General features: G+C 40.8%; 1 protein-coding gene across 1 annotated transcript in view; it reads left to right on the top strand.

Moving 5' to 3' along the window:
* The window catches only part of BMPER (BMP binding endothelial regulator), a 304854-nt gene that overhangs the window by 178052 nt on the left and 108673 nt on the right, over positions 1–18129 (top strand). The window contains exons 11-12 of the mRNA XM_069084281.1: positions 2301–2346; positions 17398–17727. Coding sequence (XP_068940382.1) covers positions 2301–2346; positions 17398–17727 — 376 coding nt within the window. The remainder of the gene's footprint in view (positions 1–2300; positions 2347–17397; positions 17728–18129) is intronic.

The raw sequence follows: 18129 nt of genomic DNA, 5'->3' as shown, positions 1-18129 counted from the left end.
TAAGCCTCAAGGCCACACTCCCTCCATTATACATACACACACAAATCCCTCACTTAGGAAGTAGATGCATCAGTACAAGTATTGACTTCTTATGGATGAAGAACGAAGGGCAGAGAAAAACTTGGTTGAAACTAAGCCAGTGAACAGAGGACTGTAGCCAGGAGTCAATTCAATTGAACAAGCATTTATTACTTGGCAGATACTATGCAAGGTATTGGGAACATAGGACCAAAAGTGAAGCCAGTTCTGCCCTCAGAGAGCTTATGTTTTCTTAGTGGGGGTAGGGAAACAGCATGTGCATAGATGGGGAAATACAAGATATATGCAAAGAGAATGCAAAGTAATTTCATGGGCCTAGAAGGGCATTAATGAAAGTGATTAGGAAAAGCTTCTTGGAAGAAGTGGGAACTTGAGCTGGTCACTGAAGGAAGCTGGGATTCTGAGAGGCAGAGGTGAGAAGAGAGAACATTTGGGGAATGGGGGAAGCCTGTACAAATATGCAGAGTAGGAGGAGCTAGTGTGCAGACATAGAGGGGTCCAGTACACCTAGAACATTGAGTGTGTGGTGAATGGATTATGTTAAATGAGTCTGGGAACACAGGGTAAAGCTAGATCACGAAGGCCTTTAAATCCCAACCACAAGAATTTGTAATGTATCCTACAGGAAGTGAGAGTCCATGAAACTTCTTGAATAGGAGAGGGACATGGTAGAATTTGTGCTTAGGAATTTCAGTTTGGCAACTGAAAGAGGGATGGATTAGGGAAGAGAAAGACTTGAGAGGCTATTGTGACAGTTCCTAAAAGGTGACAAGGGCTTAAGTCAAGATGGTAGCTGTAAGTATAGAGACAGGGACCCATGGGAAAGGAGTCATGGAGGTGAGATCGATGAGCCAACAATTGATTGGATACTTTGGGTGAGGGAGAGGGAAAACAAAGATAAGCCTGGGGTTGAGGACCTGGGTGGCTGGGAGGATGATGGTGCCCTTGGCCATTATAGACAAGTTGGGGAGAAGAGTAGATTTGGGGGAGAAGTTAATGGAATCTTCATTAAATTTGAAATGCCGATGGGACGTCCAGGTAACATCCAACATGTAGCTGGTGATGCAGGTCTGGAGCTCAAGGAAGAGGTAAGGGCTAGAGAATGTGGGTTTGGGAGCCGTCTATGTAGAGGGGCCAAATGAACCAATAGGAACATAGAAGATGAGGTGACCCAGAGAGGAAACAGGGAGAGGAGAGGGCAGGTCTCAATGACTACCACTCAGTCTGTAATACTCAACTTGGTCAGAGACCTCCTGCTTTTGAAACAGACGGTCCTCAATAGCATATTGAATTTCTATGGAATCCCTAAAAAATGACCCAATTTCACAAAACAATGAATTGTATTGGTTTGGACCAAGTAGAAACAAATTCACATGGGTAACATGGCCTCCTGGAAAACAAAATGAATCAATTTGATTTTCATTATCAATACTCCATTCATCCAAAGGGCCAGATGACTGTGGGCCTAAATCATAGGGCTGGTTATTTTGTTTGTTTTTTCCATAAACCCTTTTGGAAAGTGAACCAACATAAATACAAACAGGGCCGCTGTGTAATGATATTCTGACAGGTTGTTTTCATGATTGTGTCCAGGAAAATGGTCTCTAGGAGACTGGTTTTGGATATTATTGAGAAGATGGAGTCCCAGACATTCTCCATCCTAACTCTACATGACAAAAGTCACATGACAGGTCTTTGAAGTATTGTATCTCTCCTGCAATGTCTTAAGTCACTCTGTCTGTTCTCAAAGCCAGGGACTTGAAGTTATCATTTTCCTGCCCAGTCTCTAAAACTCAGTTTGGCCAGAGACCTCCTGCTTTTGCAACAGAATGTTGCACATTGGTAACATCATCTGGTGATTGAATTCGAATTGAATTGAATTCAAATACATCCTGAATCATTTGTAGAGGTCATCAGTGAAAGAAGAACTGGAGAATTGAAGAAAGAGCCAGTTCTGAAGTCAGGATGATCTGGGTTTGAGTTCTGCCACTGATAGGAGCTAGGTAGATGACCTTGGACAAGTCATGTTCTTAAGGAAACTTCCTAATGCTCTCAAGTCCTAGGATCTGAGCTGCATGAAGGAGAGAATTTCCCTACTAGGAAATAAATAGGGTCCTAGCTCTTGACTTCTAATGGTCTTGAAAAGCAATTGAGGTAATACATGTAAAACATTTTACAAAGCCTAAAATATTATAGACATGTTAGCTCATAGAAAAGTAATCTGTTCATGAAAACAAATGTGTTTTTTTCTTCCTCACCAGGGTAAAATTCTGAATAGAAAGGGATGCTGTCCTATTTGCACTGAAAGTGAGTAAGTTCTTTCCATTTTCCCAAGAAGTTATATTTTTGCAATGATTATTTTGGTCTGGGGATGTCTATGGGGTGGGGGGTGGGAAGGGGGGGGGGAGGTTTCCTGTTCTACCAGGTTGGGTTATTTCATCTGTTTTATGCACATTCTGTTGCTTTGAGGGATAAAGTTGAGCCATCCCATTTTCCTACAATGAGTGACATTCAATTTGTTGTTGTCCCTTCCCCAAGAAGTACAATTCAGTCAGCAGAATGGCAATCGTCCCTGTAGGAGGTGGTAGAGAAATTTCTCCTGATGCAGTTTTAATAGGTCTAGATCATCTGAGTGTCCATTAGAAGTGTTAATGACATTTGCAGCCGGGTAAGCTAAGATCATGATACCTAGTGAAACCTGACTTCAGGAATAATCCAGAAGGGAGATATATTTTTCCTAGCCTTGTAAAATCTGACAGCTGCAGTCCTTCCTTCTTCCCTGAATTCCCACAGTTTCTTTCACTAAGGTATGAAAGATCGCCTTTGCCAAAGGCAAAACCTTCTACTGATAGGAAATGGATCATTGGTCTGATGGCTTCTGTCTTCCTGTATGTGTAACTGAGTAACTTGGTCTGAAAATGCCCTATTCACCATAAGGATCCTTGACTTTGATTCAGACACTGGCCTTCCCAATATCACTTCCTTCCTCTATGCACAGAGACACCTAAGCTTTGCAGAAATATGCCCCTATGTGGATAAAGCTATCGTCAAATGGAGAGATCAGCTCCATGCAAATGTGGTTTGGGGTCGAATGTCTCCATAACATGTCAATATCCTTTGCAAAAGGGATGTCAGTTATACAGATGTTACACGAACCTTCTTTTAGGATAAATACAAACAAAATCTGAAAACCAAACCTAGAACATGGCGAATCCTCTTAGAAGATACTCTGACTTTTAGAACTTGGCTTTGATGGTAATTGAAAGCCAAAGGTACTAGTTTTCACTTAAGCAGAGGTGTGTTTATTACCTTTATCTAACATTAAGCCTCTTCCTTCTAATGATTTTGAATGACCCAACTTAGCACTTCTCATGAGTGGTAGCTTATGGACCACATTTGTGGGCAATGGGCTGAGTTTTATGTATGGCTATATTCTCCATCCAGCTACCAAACCTGGGATTTTATTGGTTTAGGAAATTTTCAGCAAAGGACACCCTCTAGCACTTTAGATTGACAGCTGGTTTACAGTCTCAGAGATTTGCCTTGGGGCCATTAAAGTACTTTGCTCAGGGTCCTAGAGCCTACACACTGTGATTTGAACTGACAACTTCATGACCTGGAGGTTAGTAGTCTCTCTTTGGTTTGAGAAATGTTTATATATATTTCTTTTCTATCAAACTGATGCATCCCCCTTCAGGTAGTATGAATATTTGACTAAAAGAGAGAAAATTTCTATTGAATTATTGAACAGTTTTTAACTCTATAACTCATTTATACATACTCACATATACATGGCTCAGTGGGATTTGATCCATGGGTTTCTTTTTCAAAAATTATCTTGAGATCTTTTGTTTTTGTATCACCCAGGTTTCCCAATATATCACTACCTCTACTCCTCCCTGGAAACTGTCTCTTATAATAAAGAAAAAAAAAGTACAGCAAAATTAACCGACATAGGACAAATCTAAAGTTGTGGACAGTGTTCCACGGCATGATTCCCCCATGTCTGAACAAAGACAACAGTCGTCTTCTCATCTCTTTTCTTTGGAGTCAAGCTTGTTGACCTGTGATTTCACTGGTAGAGAAAAACCTCTCTCTGCTGATGTATATGGCACTTTCTCTGCAGCTAATACCTTGAGAAAGTTGCTTGGAGACACAGAGAAGTTGTTAAGTTGTTTCAATTGTATCCAACTCTCTGTGACTGCATTTGGGTTTTCTTGGCAAAAATACTGGAGTGGGTTGTCATTTCCTTTTCCAGTTTGTTTTACAGATGAGGAAACTGAGACAAACAGGGTTAAGTGACTTGCCCAGGGTCACACAGGTAGGAAGTGTCTGAGACTGGATTTGAACTCAAAAAGATGAGTTTTCCTCCACTAGGTTTACAAACTGTTGTCTTGCCTAGTTCTGGGCCTGACTCAATGAATAGCTAAGGATTGACTTCAATGAGGCCATCACTTAATGACTCTGTCTTTCATTACTAATGTGACTTTGGGCAAACCAGTTCATTCCTCTGGGTCTCAGTGTCCTCCTCAGCACAATGGAGATTGAACTTTGGTGACTACTAGTATGGGTCCTTCCAGCTTGAAATTTGGGGTCCCATTTTTCTGTTGTAGAAGAGTTAGGAGTTTGGCGTTTAACCTTGTGTTTGTGAGATTCAGTCATGAATATAACAGCTTCCTGTTTCAGATCTCAAGAAATGAGTGAACTAAGGCAAAATTCAGAGGGTGATGGTTCTTCACTGCTATTTGGTACTTTTGGAACATCCCCCCATTATTTCTAGGCAGGTGACTTGGTGGAAGGGTGGACAAGTCATAGAATGGAAGGTCTTTATTTCAATGCAGGCATTCGATTAAGTTAGGACATTGTAATAAATCTTATGTGAGGCATCATGGAGCAGTAAATAGAGGGAGGCCCTATAGTCAGAAAAGGAATGGGTTCCAGTATTGCCTCCATCACGTTCTAGCTGTGTGACCAACGGGAAGTCTCTTAACCTCTCTGTGCCCCCAGGCAATCCTCTCAGTGACAGATAAGTTGATTTACAACAGTAGAGATAGTTTCCACACTCGGGGCTCCCCAATGTAAAGAAAGCACAGGTCTGGATCCCCCTTCCTCCCAATTAATGTGTTTCATCTCAAACTTGTGTTTAAGGAATGATAAAGACTATGAATTCTGATATCGAAGGATGTCAATGATGATCTGGCAAGGAAATTCAAGAATTGGGGCAATTAGGTGGCATAGTGGATACAGCACCTGCCAGTCCAGTCAGTTCACTTTTTCTGTCTCAGTTTCCTGTCTCTAAAATAGGGATAATAATCTCACCCACCTTCCAGGGTCATTGGGAAGATCAAATGGTATTTATAAAGGGCCATATAAACATAAGGTCTTATTCTTCTGGTCCCTGCTTCTCTACTGGATGAGAGCTCAGGCAAGATGTATGATTATTGGTTCAATTTGTCATCATCTCAGCAGATCATAGAATCACGGATAACGAATGAGATAGTATTTGTAAAGTGCTTCTGCAAACAATATGTCATAATTAATGATGTTAATAATTATTATTGCCATTGCCATCATAATCAATACTACTGCTACTACCACTACTATTTATTATTATTATTATTGTTATTATCTAGAGTTGGAAGGGGCCTTTGAGGTGATCTAGTTCAATCTCCTTATTTTATAAATGAGGAAATTCAGGCCAAGAATGTGAAATGACTTCCTCAAGGGAATGAGGAGCAGAGCCAGGCTTCAGACTGAGGTCAGGAGATCCCAAGGCACTCATTCCTTCCACGGTGCCATCCTACCTCCCTAGGGGCTTACCTTTCTGACAGCCTGTTGCTGGGTTTAATCTTCTCTTCTGTAATCAAAGCAATTTTCCAGTATCTTAAGATACTCCAGACAATTGCAACAGCTCCAGCTGGGATCAGTTGTGAGGCAGTTTCTTCTTATTTAATCCTAAAGTCCCCTTTTAACAACTTCTATTTGTCCTAATTTTCCTCCAGACCCTCCTAACAGTAAATGGGATTCAATTTCTGCATGGTGACTCCTTTAATATTTGGAGATGGCTATCATGTCACTTTCCCTTCCCTTCTCTATGTTATATTACATATCGCTTAGGTTACTTGGTCATCTGGAGAAAGGTTAGTGGAAGTAGTAGCCATCTGGGTCAGAGAGTAATATCCTTCAGTTCCTGTCACACTAACCTTGACCACAACTGTCTCTACTGCCCATTCCCCCAATCACTGCTTCCCTCACTCTCCCAGGATAATTATGGCTCCAGATGGGAGAAGAGGAGGTAGCCAAGCAAGGGGGGAGACCCAAAGTGACTTCAAGAGGAGGGAGTCCTAATAATATGGGAGCGTTAGGAAAGGCTACCCAAAGAAGCTGACCTCTTAGTTAGAGACCTGACATCCCAGGTATTTATGCCTTCTGCCAAGTTAACTCTTGGCTTCTCCAAAACTTTTGCTAATTGTTTTTGACCTTTGTGACATGAGGAAGGGATAAAAGAAATTTGGGATGATGGAAAGAAAGCATCATAATTTTATCTTTTAAAGATTCACTCATTCCAACAGAATCACTCATGGGATGAACATTTTTTAAGACCAAGTGATACATTTGGATGCTAGAGAGCTCATTTGCTACATAATTAGGTGTGAATGGCAGAGTGGATAGAGAGCTGATCTCAAAGTTAGGAAGAGACCTAGGTTCAAATTCCACTTCTGACACATAATAGCTGAGTGACCCTGGGCTAGTCACCTCCCCTCTGGGTTCTGCAGATGGCTGTCTAAGATGGGAAGTTGCAAAGATGCTTTGGTAGAGGGAATTTATGTGTCAGGATTTCCTGGTACCAAAGAAAGTGCATGTCTAATTTCATACCATTCAATTAGGTAGACCTTTGGAGGCCTGTATACTTAGTCATACCAAGGTTAAAATACCAATTAGTCAATCAACTAGCATTTATTAAATGGCTACTATATGCCAGGCACTGTGCCAAGTGCCAGGGGTACAAAGAAAGACAAAGCAATAGCAATAACAACTCTCAATGAGCTCCCAGTCACAATGTTGGTAGGAAGCGTCCTCAATAAATTGGATCATGAGAGTTGTTTTCTTGGAGTCAGCCCTGATGGCATTATGACACCATTTCCACCACCTTCACTCCCTTTTTCCTTTTCCCAATACAAGTAACTAAATTCATACTGGAATAATTTCTTCGCTGTTATCTTTTTATATAATTTTTGTCATTTCACCCCTTGAACTGACTATGATTTCACTGGTGTAGGGAACTTCCATATCAATGCAGATTGGCACCTGTTCCGCCCTTAGAGAGGTTCATTGATTTGCTCAGAGTCACATATAAAGGTGGGACTTGAGTCCTGCCCTTCTTGAGTAGGAGGACAGCCCTCTCCTCATCATAGCCCAAGGAGATGATCCAAATGCACCTTACGAAGCTTTTGTCTCCAAGGGATACAGTTATACCTGGGAGCCTCCCACTCTCGCTAAGCAGTGTTACATGGTGAGGAGCCAAGGGCTTTTCTGAGTCGAGGAGGGCACTCACCTGTTGTACCTGGAGCTGTTTGATCTTAGAACTAAATGTTACATTGCTACGTATTAGAAGAGAGATGGTAGAGCTGGGGCCTGATTAGGACACCTGAACCCAACCAAACTGGGGACATTGAAGAACCCTTCTTTCTCAGGTCCCATTCCATAGAGAAGTTTAACTAACCTCTTCATATAATAGGAAAGTGGGTGGGTCCCCTCATTTATGAGGGATAATTGATAGGCAGACCCATTGATATCATTGAGGTATCAGGAGAAAGTGGGAAAGTCCCTCCGCTCATTGGGCAGACCCCCTTTGACAAATTTATGGAATGACATAGACCAGAATCTCACCTGATGGGCAGATATAGATGACAGATGACTTAGCACAGTGTGTAAGCACATAATAGGTGCTTAATAAATGTGTATTGAGTATCATTGGTGGAATCAGTGGGACACAGTTCTAGATCTGAAAGGAAACTTATATGTTATCTAGTTCAACACCCTCATTTTACAGAGGAGGAAACTGAGGCCCAGAGATGTGAAAGCATTTACCAGATGTCATGCAAATAAAGTCAGAGGTGTAATTTGAATCTGTGTCTTCCTGCTTTAGCCAATAAAACATGGGACTATAGCAGTCTTTCAAGTAAATGTAAACAGGATTGTAAAATTGGATGGTGTTGGAAAGAGGAGAAAGTCAGCTCGACCTTCTGAGACTGAGGTCTAAAGAGGGAACTCTGAATCTCCCCAAATCATTAGTTAATAATCATTTTTCTCATGATCTGCATCATTTCAGGGAACTAGGTTACTTTAATATTATGACTGTGTTATATATGCTTTATATGAGCTCAGAGATATGCATTTACAAAATTAGATTCATTAGACAGCTAGGTTTGAAACAGCTAGCTTTTAATAAATCACTAATTTTTTGACTGAATTCACCCTTTTTTTCCTAAAAAAGCAATTACTTATTATTGCATAGAGTTGTCCTTTATACCCATACCACGCACATGGTTTGTTTATTTGATTTTTGTTTTATAGATGTAATTTGTATTGACATATTGAATATTTTCATTTACCCCTGGATTGAATATGAAATTAATTTTTGAAATCCTCAAATATAGATGAGTAAAACTGGAAATATACTCCCATACACTGAACAGTGTTCCCTAGTTGATATTATCTTCTGCTCATTTTTATCTACATCATTCTATTCATGAAGACAGATTGTGAGAGATTAATTAGATTGCACAGAGACAATTGTTTAATAGGTAACTCTCTTCCCAGATAAATTTTCCTGCCTGAAGTATTTACGAATATCTATTAGATGTGAATTTCTGTAGTGCCTCTTATAATACCCAAGTGAATTTTCACTTCTGTGCTTGTCTATTTGAGGCTAAAAATAACTACGTATCATGGTCAACTTCATGTCCAATGAATTGTGTCCTTAAATTTGCACTTTCATAATACCTCTGGCTATACAATTGAGTCTGACAAATGGGAAATCCTTTGGAAGCCCCCCTTTTTTAAATGTGGCATATTGTGGTGAGGTATAATTTCTATTGGAATCCCCACATCGATGGCATTACATGCTCATTTGTGCATTGGAATATTTGAGTAAAGTTGGTTATAGAACTGGCCGTTGCAGCAGATATAAGGGAGTCTAGTAACTGCCCAGTGCATAGTAGGTTCTTGCTGGAGTTTATTTGCTTGCTTACTTGATTAAAGAAATGTATATCTAGCCAGATACATGCTATATCTTGCACAGACTCACCAAGATGTGCCAATAACTGTGTTTCGAGCTTTGGTTGATTCAAATACCAGAAGCCAAAAGAAACCGATTCTCCAGCATTACACTGGATAAGTGTGCATGGTGACAAAGAAAGGTCCTCTATGAACATCTGGAGGGAGCCCCGATACACTGAGTGCTGGGCTTGGAGTCAGGAAAACCTGATTTGAATCTGGTCTCAGATGCTTTCTAGCTGTGTGACTCTGGGCAAGTCACCTAACCTCCATCTGCCTCAGTTTCCTTATTTATAAAATGAGGATAATGATATCACCCACCTCCTAGGCTTGTTGTGAGGATCACATGAGATCATATTTGTAAAGGTGCTCAGCACAGGGCCTGGCACATAGTAGGCATTGAACAAATGCTTGTTTCTTTCTTCCCTACTCATGTGGAGAAGAGGTCTCCCATACCAGACAAATAAAAGAAAGAATTTCTATGGAGACTCAGGGTGACCAGACTTGCCTTGTCAAGGTGTACGGATGGAAGGATCTAGAAAGGGATGAAACTTCTGAGGTCAGAGAAACAGGTATGAGACTGAGGAAGGCTACTAATCACCAATAACAAGAGCAGGAATAGTAATAATAATAAATGAACATTCCTATAGCACTTTAAGGTTTGCAAAACCCTTTTTATTTAGGATTTCATTTGATCCTCACACCATGCAAGGTAGCTGTTATTGCTACTCTATTTTACAGAGGAGGAAATTGAGGTAGACAGTGGTGAAGTGCCTTGCCCAGGGACACACAGCTAGTAGGTGTCTGAGGTAGGATTTGAACTCAGGTCTTCCTGACTCCAGCACTCTACTGCACCACCTAGAGACCAGAGTGAGAGATATGGAGCTAGGGAATTGGGTTCAAATCTCAGTTCTATCACTTGCTACCTGAACCTGTCTAGGCTTCTATTTCCTCACCTACAAAACAGGGAGAATAGATGAGCTTTAATGTAGCTTCCAACTCTAAATCTATGATATCTAATCCAACTCCTTTCCTTGTTTTTTAAACTGGATTCAGTAAACATTTAGCAGATATGAAGCAGTGTGTGCTTGCTGGGAATACAAAACTAAAAAAGAAAAAGAAAATGGAGCCCAGATTCTCCGGGAGGAATCTAACGGGCTTTGGTGAGTTGGTGAGAAGGTTAAGGTGAATGAGAAGGTCCTGGAGGTAGAGTCAGATGCCCAGCCCCCCCCACTGACCCCAGGCCCAGTGCTTGCTTACACTGTTCCTCTCCATCTCTCCCTCAGCAGCTTTCTGATGGAGCCCCATGGTGACAGCATGCCATTTTCTCTAATTAAACAGTGGGTCTAGGAGTGGGAAATAGAATTGCTTTATTCATCATGGTGTGAGTACACTGAAATGGGGTCTTCTGGGCCAGATTTGCAGAAAAATCCTGACTGACATAGATTCCACAACTATTCAGTGTGATATGGAGATCACTTATCTCTGAAACCACAATGAGCTATGTTGAATAAGGCTAATAGAGTTGACTTTAAGCCATAAAAGCAAGGAAATTTAGAGCTTGAGCTAAGGATCTTTACCATACAGGGACTGAGTAGAGAGGCTTTATTCATACAGGGTTGGGGATGGGGAGCAGTTGGCTAATTACAGTTCACTGTTTTTGTCTGTTTGATTGACGGCTAGCCTGTCTGCCTTTGCAATGATCAACAAGATGATTCCTGGAAAGTCTTTTTTCAGGGACCTGTTGTCATCAAACAATTCATCAACTATTTATTTAGCACCAACTATGTGCAAGGAAGGGCAATATTGTATAGTGGGTAGGGTCTGGGTGAATAGTCTGAATTAATATTCTGCCTCTGATTATGTGACCTTCATGATCCCTTAACCTGTCTGAACCTCAGACAACTCCCTAGGCCTTATTTGCCAATTATTCCTCGCTCTGCAGTGTCATAGACCTGGGGCTACAATGACCCCTGGTAGCTTCTATTCTCCTGGGAGATACCACATTAAAAAGACAGATAAATAATTTGGGGATTTGAATTAAATGAAGTTGGATTTTTAGGTGCTGTGGAAATCTGGAAAAATTAAAAAATGGAGTCAGCTATATGATATGAATAAGTCACCCAGTTCCTTGATCTTCATGAAAAATTGTTGCTACAAGACTTTTTAGAAAGTGATTAATCTGAGAGACTGAGAGAGAAGGAAGTAGGTTTATTCTGCTTGCCCCCATCCCATCCCAGGGAAAATCAGAAGCTATGGGTGGATAGTATAGTGAAACAGTTTAGTTTTAGTTTAACAAGGAAAAAAATCTTAATTATGAGAATTATCCAAAAGTCGATCAAATTGCTTCTGAAGTCTCTTCTGTCCAGAAGTGGATGTTTCAGAGGTAGATTTAAGCATGATGTTGGACAGCTCCTCCACAGAGGTAGTACCTGGATGTAAATGAGCTGCCTAGGGAAGTAGGGGGTTCTTCCTCACTGGAAGTCTTGAGGTGGAAACTAGAAAACAATTTGGGGGGATGGAGTCGAAGGAAAGGCACGGTTTTTAGAGATGGGTTGGATTAGATGGCTGCTGGGGGGATTTCCAGCTCTGAAATTCTGTGTTTCTCGATTTCCTCAAGGCTTTTTTGTCACCATATTGCTAAAATTTCCTAATTAATATAGAGGTGTATTTGAACAGAGACTGAATTTGTCTTTAAAAATTGTTATATTGTTATCTTCTTATATTACATCAGAATAATTTTGGGAAATATCCTCGATGCTCCTCCTTCAACAATGAATCCTCCTTTGTAAACAAAGAAAACCAGTAAAGTAAAGCATCTGATACAGTGTATATTACATTTTGCTCCAGTGTTTCCCCACCTCCTTACCTTGAAGAAGTAGGTCTGGGGATTAGATAGATTTAAAGTTGAAGAACCGACTTTTTGTTTTACTCAAAGACAACCCTTCCACCAACAGAACTTTATGAAAGCCTAGAGACTTTGACTCTAGTCAATCAGTATTGATCTCTCCTTGTAATTCTAGATTTAATCTAATTCAACAGACATTCATTTCAATAAGTAAGTAGTTTGATGATACCACATTCCACCAATCGCTTAAAGGAATATGTAAAAATTGCTCCCCACTGACAAACAAGGTATTTTTGTATCTTTCCCTGGCTTTAAAATGTTTAGCTTGATTTGTACTCTTAGTTCTTTCAACCATTCCTAACTCACTTCAAGTAAGCCTGAAAGAGTCTAGAGTTTAATATGAAGAATGATTTGGATAGTAGACATCTGGAACCAGAGTTTGTTTCAGTGAGTGTCCCGAAAAAGAAATCACATTGAGAGATGTAATCTTCATCCCCCCAAAAAAAGCCCCAAGCACTAGTACAGCTGTTTCTCTCCTTTCTCTCACTCCTTCTTGTCTCCCTGTTTCTGTCCTTCTCTCCCTCTCTCTCCCCCTCCCTGTCCTTTGTCTTGCTCTCTTGTCTCCTTCATTCCCCCTCCATACACACATTTTGTAACCTAAACTTTTTTCTTTTAATCATTACACTAACATGCATGTTCTTTTTTTCTCATTACATATGGCAGGCAGATCTTTAGGTGCCAAGAAAATATTTAAGTATTTGGGGATGGGGAGATGGGTTCTTTATAATAATGAAATGTGACTTAGTTTAACCTTCATTTTCCCAAGCACTTGATACATCAGTTACAAAGACAAAACCTAAATCACCCTTGTCCTTTCAGAGCTCACATCCTAATGGCAAAATAAAACATTTGCTCTGTCCTCTCTACCTAAAATTAGGAATAGTCCTCGTGATCTTCCTCCCCAAGTCCTAAACGCAGAACCATTGGAGAAATATTGAACCCTAATGTCTATTCATAATTATCTTTCTGTAAACAATATCTTCATAGACATGGTACATTTTCTGTACCTTTTGGTGTGGGCCCCATGCATATGTTTTTCCTTTATGGTCAACTGTTATAACCATCTTTCATAGGACTTCCCTCAAATTTTTATGGTCTCTAAATGACGCACTTTCCCCTTCCAGTTTCTAAGGACATCTTTCTGCTTCTGGGTGACCTTTGCAACTCTTTCTTTTGACTTGAAGCATTAGGCAAGAATATCAGCTGCTACCAGTATAGACAAAAGTATGGCCCTATGGATTGATTTTTTTAATTCTCCTATTTTCTATTTCTATTCTATTTTTCATGTCAATATCCATTAGTGACACTTACCTAAAAGTTTTCTTTCTCTAACTTAACCTTAACAATTTTAGGATCAAGACCCTCTTTGCCTCATAAAAAGTGTGAGAGTACCACCTTTGATCTTTTTCTTTTACAAGGAATGAAAATTATTTAAGTTGGTAACTAAGGCAGACATTTTTATGCAATGTATTTATGAACAAAAATAAGATATCACAAAAGCTGGTAAACCAGTACTTAAGGTCTTGGAGTCTTCATTCATCATTCTCATTGTTGGAATGTTTGTCACATTCTAATTCAGTCCAGGCTGCCTAGAGATGTTAATTTTTTTTTTGGGGGGGGAAGAGGGGGTAGGTATGATGAATTCTTTAGAAAACATTTACACATATGTATTCACACAGAATAACATTTAATTATTTGTTTATCTAGTATTTGTTTTATACATGTGAAAAATTTTTACTACATTTATTATTTTGTGCCACATTTATTCCTATACATCCTACTTTGAGCTCTCCTTTGTAACAAAGGAAAAAAAAAACCCTAAACAAAACTAACCAGCAAAGTGTGTGAAGTATTCTGCATCCACTGTCCTCTACCTTTCTTCCTAAGGGAGGGATATAGAGTGTAAGGAAATTTCAAAAAAACTTTTCAGAAAGTTAAGGTTTATTTAACCTCTTTAATTGGTTAAGAAAGAATTTCCTCAAGAGTATTTATTTTCTTCCCTCCCGTTTCTCCCCATCCCATCCCCAGGCCTACTCTTGGGGTCTACTGAGGTCATCTGTGACTTGGGAAGTTTGGGGAGGTTCTAGATTTCCTTTCTGAGCTGTTGGAGATCAGGAACCTTGACTCTTTGAAGGGGACCCAAACCCTGCCTGTTGGCACCACTTCAAAGTCTTGCCAACTGACTAAAACATAAAGGGGATTACTATCTCTAGGCAGAAGACAACAGCTGGATGTCAGTCAAAGATTTGCTTAGAGTAGGATGTAAGGAAATCTGTGTTTGGGAGATAAGACTAGAAAAGTTTCCCTTAATTGGGGAAATTATCTCTTAATTGGGTTTGAGTTGGTACCTCTGTACTGTCTTGGAGCATTGGAGTCAGTAGTCTCTTAATAATCCTGTCAACACATTGATTGGATGTGGAGTCAAGAAGGTCACAGTTCAAATCCTGCCAAAGAAAAACTTTTAGCTCTAAGACTTCACTTTCCTCATTTGTAAAATGAGGAGGCTGGACTTGGTGGCCTCAAGATCTCTTTCAACTCTGTCTATAATCTGTGATAAATCCTTAGGAGGAAAGGAGAAATACAGGGGCTGAAATCAGCAAAAAGTATAGGACAAGAACAAAATTAGGAGGGCATTTTTGTACTGTAGGTGCCCTGTTAGAGTTCTTTCTGAAGTCATATGTATTATATTTTTTGTGGGGGAGAGGGGAGCATTTATGGATTCAAGTGGACCCTAATACCTCAGATTACTCCATCATAGTCTCTTAGATTTGGTATTGGAAAGGACCTGGGAGACCCTGGAGGACTTGGAAATCAAACACCTCATTTTGTAGATGGTGAAAATGAGGCCTGAGTAAAGGACAGTACTTATTGAAGGTCACATGTGGGGTTATAACCATAGAGCTAGAAGGTAACACAGAGTCTAGAACCTCCTCATTTTACAGATGAGGTCACTGAGGCCCAGAGAGATTTAGTGACTTGCTCAGGTGTGTTACACACCAATCAAGCTTTCCAAATCCAAATCCAGTTCTCTTTCCACCATACATCCTTCCTCCCTTCTTTTCTTTTTTCAAAATGTATTCCAAAAGTGACATCTTTACCAAGAAAGCAGATTGTGGATCAGATTTTAACTTCTCAAATCCCAAATGTGTGTCTGTATATACATACATATATTACTGTAATCGAGCAAGTTGACATATGGTGTGATCCAATGTGATATAACATAAGACAGCATCTCTTTATATAACACATTGGAAATTAAAAGCAAACATTTCCTTTCCATCCTGTCCCAGCTATCAGCTAGGGTGGCAGGTCTCCAAAGGGCGTCTCCCCCACTTCTTGACTCTTAACCATTCATTTAGGTAAAGAAAAGAAGACAGGCCCAAGATGTCTATGGACAGCTCCCTTTGATTCTTGACTTTTGCTGGTACAGAAAACAAATAGCTCTTTTGATTGAGGAGCTCAGATCTTATCATTGTTTGGGCTAATTCTTATCTATGATTTCCTCATTAGTCATCCTTTGCTGCCTAGAAAGCAAAGATAAAAAGACAGCAGGAGGGAGATAAAGTTTAAGAAATGACAGCTGGCTCCTTTTCTGAACTGTAATAATTACACACATTTGTTCAGGGCTTCACGTGTTATAAAGCATTGACCTCATGCTGACTCTGTGGGGTCCCTTGTGTAAGTAATGCCTACATTTTACAGATGGGAAGATGGAAGGTCCTGTTACAGGATCACAGATTTGGAGCTAGAAGGAACCCTCCCTGTCATAGAAACAGCCCCCTCATTTCAGTAAGGTTGGGGGAATGAATGCAGAAAGCTGCCAGATGTCCAACATTGAGAGCTTTTCTCAGGGTCATAGAATCAGAGGTGAAAGGAAGCTCAGACATCATCTAGGCCAGCTCTCTTATATTTCAGAGGAGGAAACTGAGGTCACACAGGCAGCGTCAGAGGCAAGGCAGATCTAGTTACCATGAACCTAATTTTACTGCTGCACATTATGTGACCCAATCAAGACTGGCTTCCAAAGGCAAACTGAAATTCTTTACATTTCTGAAAGGTCTAGGCTTGCCTTGATTGAAATTCAGCTTTTGCTACATTGAGAGAACGGCAGTGAGTTCGTTTTGCTGAAGAGGTTCGGGTGTTTGGCAAAGAGTAGCTTTCTCGGTGTTTTGATTTTTGCCAGGAGAGAAACTTAGTTCATGGGTAAGAGAGTCTTCAAAAGAAATAGGAACTACTTAGAGAAAACCTAGGGGAAAAGCTGCTTGTCTTTGTACTGTTGCAAAAGGATCACTCATCTATCATTCATGTAATTCCTAGCTGAGAGCCTCTATCCTTCCATGCTGAACATGCCCAAATTAGTTAAGTGGAAATAATGCTGAGGCCCTTTCCTCTAGCCATTCATTTCTCCCCACCCCCCTTTTTGTTGTCTTGCCTAGCTAGTCTGGTAGCTTAGGGAGCCGGATAGATGGGTCAGCTCTGTTGATAAACAGATCCTAGTTCAATGTCTATGTTTCCTATATTAAGATAGTCTCAGTATAGGAAGTATATAAACAAGAGAGGATATTGGGAAAGACATCAAAAATATTAGTCAATGAAAAAAAGACCACACACACACACACACACACACACACACACGACCTTTTTTGGGACAGAACATTAAAGGACAGAGGGTTTAGCCACAGGACCTTGGTTCAGATCCTGGCTCTGCAGCTTAAGATTCTCTCTGGGTTAGAATGAGGAGGTTGGAATCAGTGATGGCTTCTAAAGCCCCTTTTAGCTCCAAATATAATTCTAAGCCACTTAACCTATCTCTGGGTCGTGGTTTCCCCATCTATACATTGAGATGAATGAACTAGGTGGTTTTCACGGTGCCATCTAATTCTTAAGCAATTACTCAATGATTCTAAGTCACTTAACTCCTTTTGGGGCCTCAGTTTCTTCATTTGTAAGGTTAGAGGATTGAACCAGATCATCCCCAACGTCTCTTCCGGTTCCAGAGCTGTGATAATAAAACAATAATCTTTTGAGTTACAAGCCTCCCTCTGTGTCGGAGGCTGTCAGCTTCTTGACAAGCAGCCCCCTCCATTTTTATTATTATGATCTGAGATTACTTTAAAACAAAAATACTTCAATTAGCTTTTATCCTGCTTTTGTCTTTCACTCACCTGCAGAGCCCGGCGTTTGCACTGTATTTGGAGATCCCCACTACAACACTTTTGACGGACGGACATTTAACTTTCAGGGAACATGTCAGTACGTTTTGACAAAAGACTGCTCCTCCTCTGCCTCACCCTTCCAGGTGCTGGTGAAGAATGATGCCCGGCGGACTCGGTCCTTCTCTTGGACCAAGGCTGTGGACCTTGTGATTGGCGGTGGCACAGTCAGCCTCCAGCAGCATCTCACAGTCAAGTGGAATGGTACCCGGATAGCACTGCCCTGTGAGACTCCTCACTTCCATATTGATCTGGATGGCTACCTCCTGAAAGTAACAACCAAAGCAGGTGGGCCTTCCCAGGGCCTGGGGCCATCCTCCTGGTCCACCCCACCCCCGTGTTTGTCGCATGAGCCCTTGGCTAGGAATCCAGGCATGATGGCATTTCTCCACTCTCTGGGTAAGCCCCAAAGTGTGGCTTGTCCAAGTACAGCTGGTGCAGGATTCTCACAACAAAGAAAAGGGGAGAATGGGAGAAGCCGGCTGAATCACCGTGGAGTTCTGTACAGAGCGGAGTAAGCCTTGGGAGTGATGGCAAATCATGCCAGCCTTCTGCTCTGGGGACCCCCAGTGAATTCATACATGTTAAATCTCATTGTGCAAATAGCAAGTGCACCTTCCCCTGTTTCCTCTCGCTTTCTGTCCCGTTGCTGTTCATAGTCTATCAGGGTTGGTCCGGCTTGGAATTGTC

Source organism: Petaurus breviceps, unplaced genomic scaffold, assembly GCF_028583685.1.
Source record: "Petaurus breviceps papuanus isolate PSGF00001 unplaced genomic scaffold, PetGlider_PUasm1.0 174, whole genome shotgun sequence".
NCBI classification, from domain to species: domain Eukaryota; kingdom Metazoa; phylum Chordata; class Mammalia; order Diprotodontia; family Petauridae; genus Petaurus; species Petaurus breviceps.
Note: the sequence above shows the minus strand (reverse complement) of the source record. Positions and strands in the feature narration are given on the sequence as shown.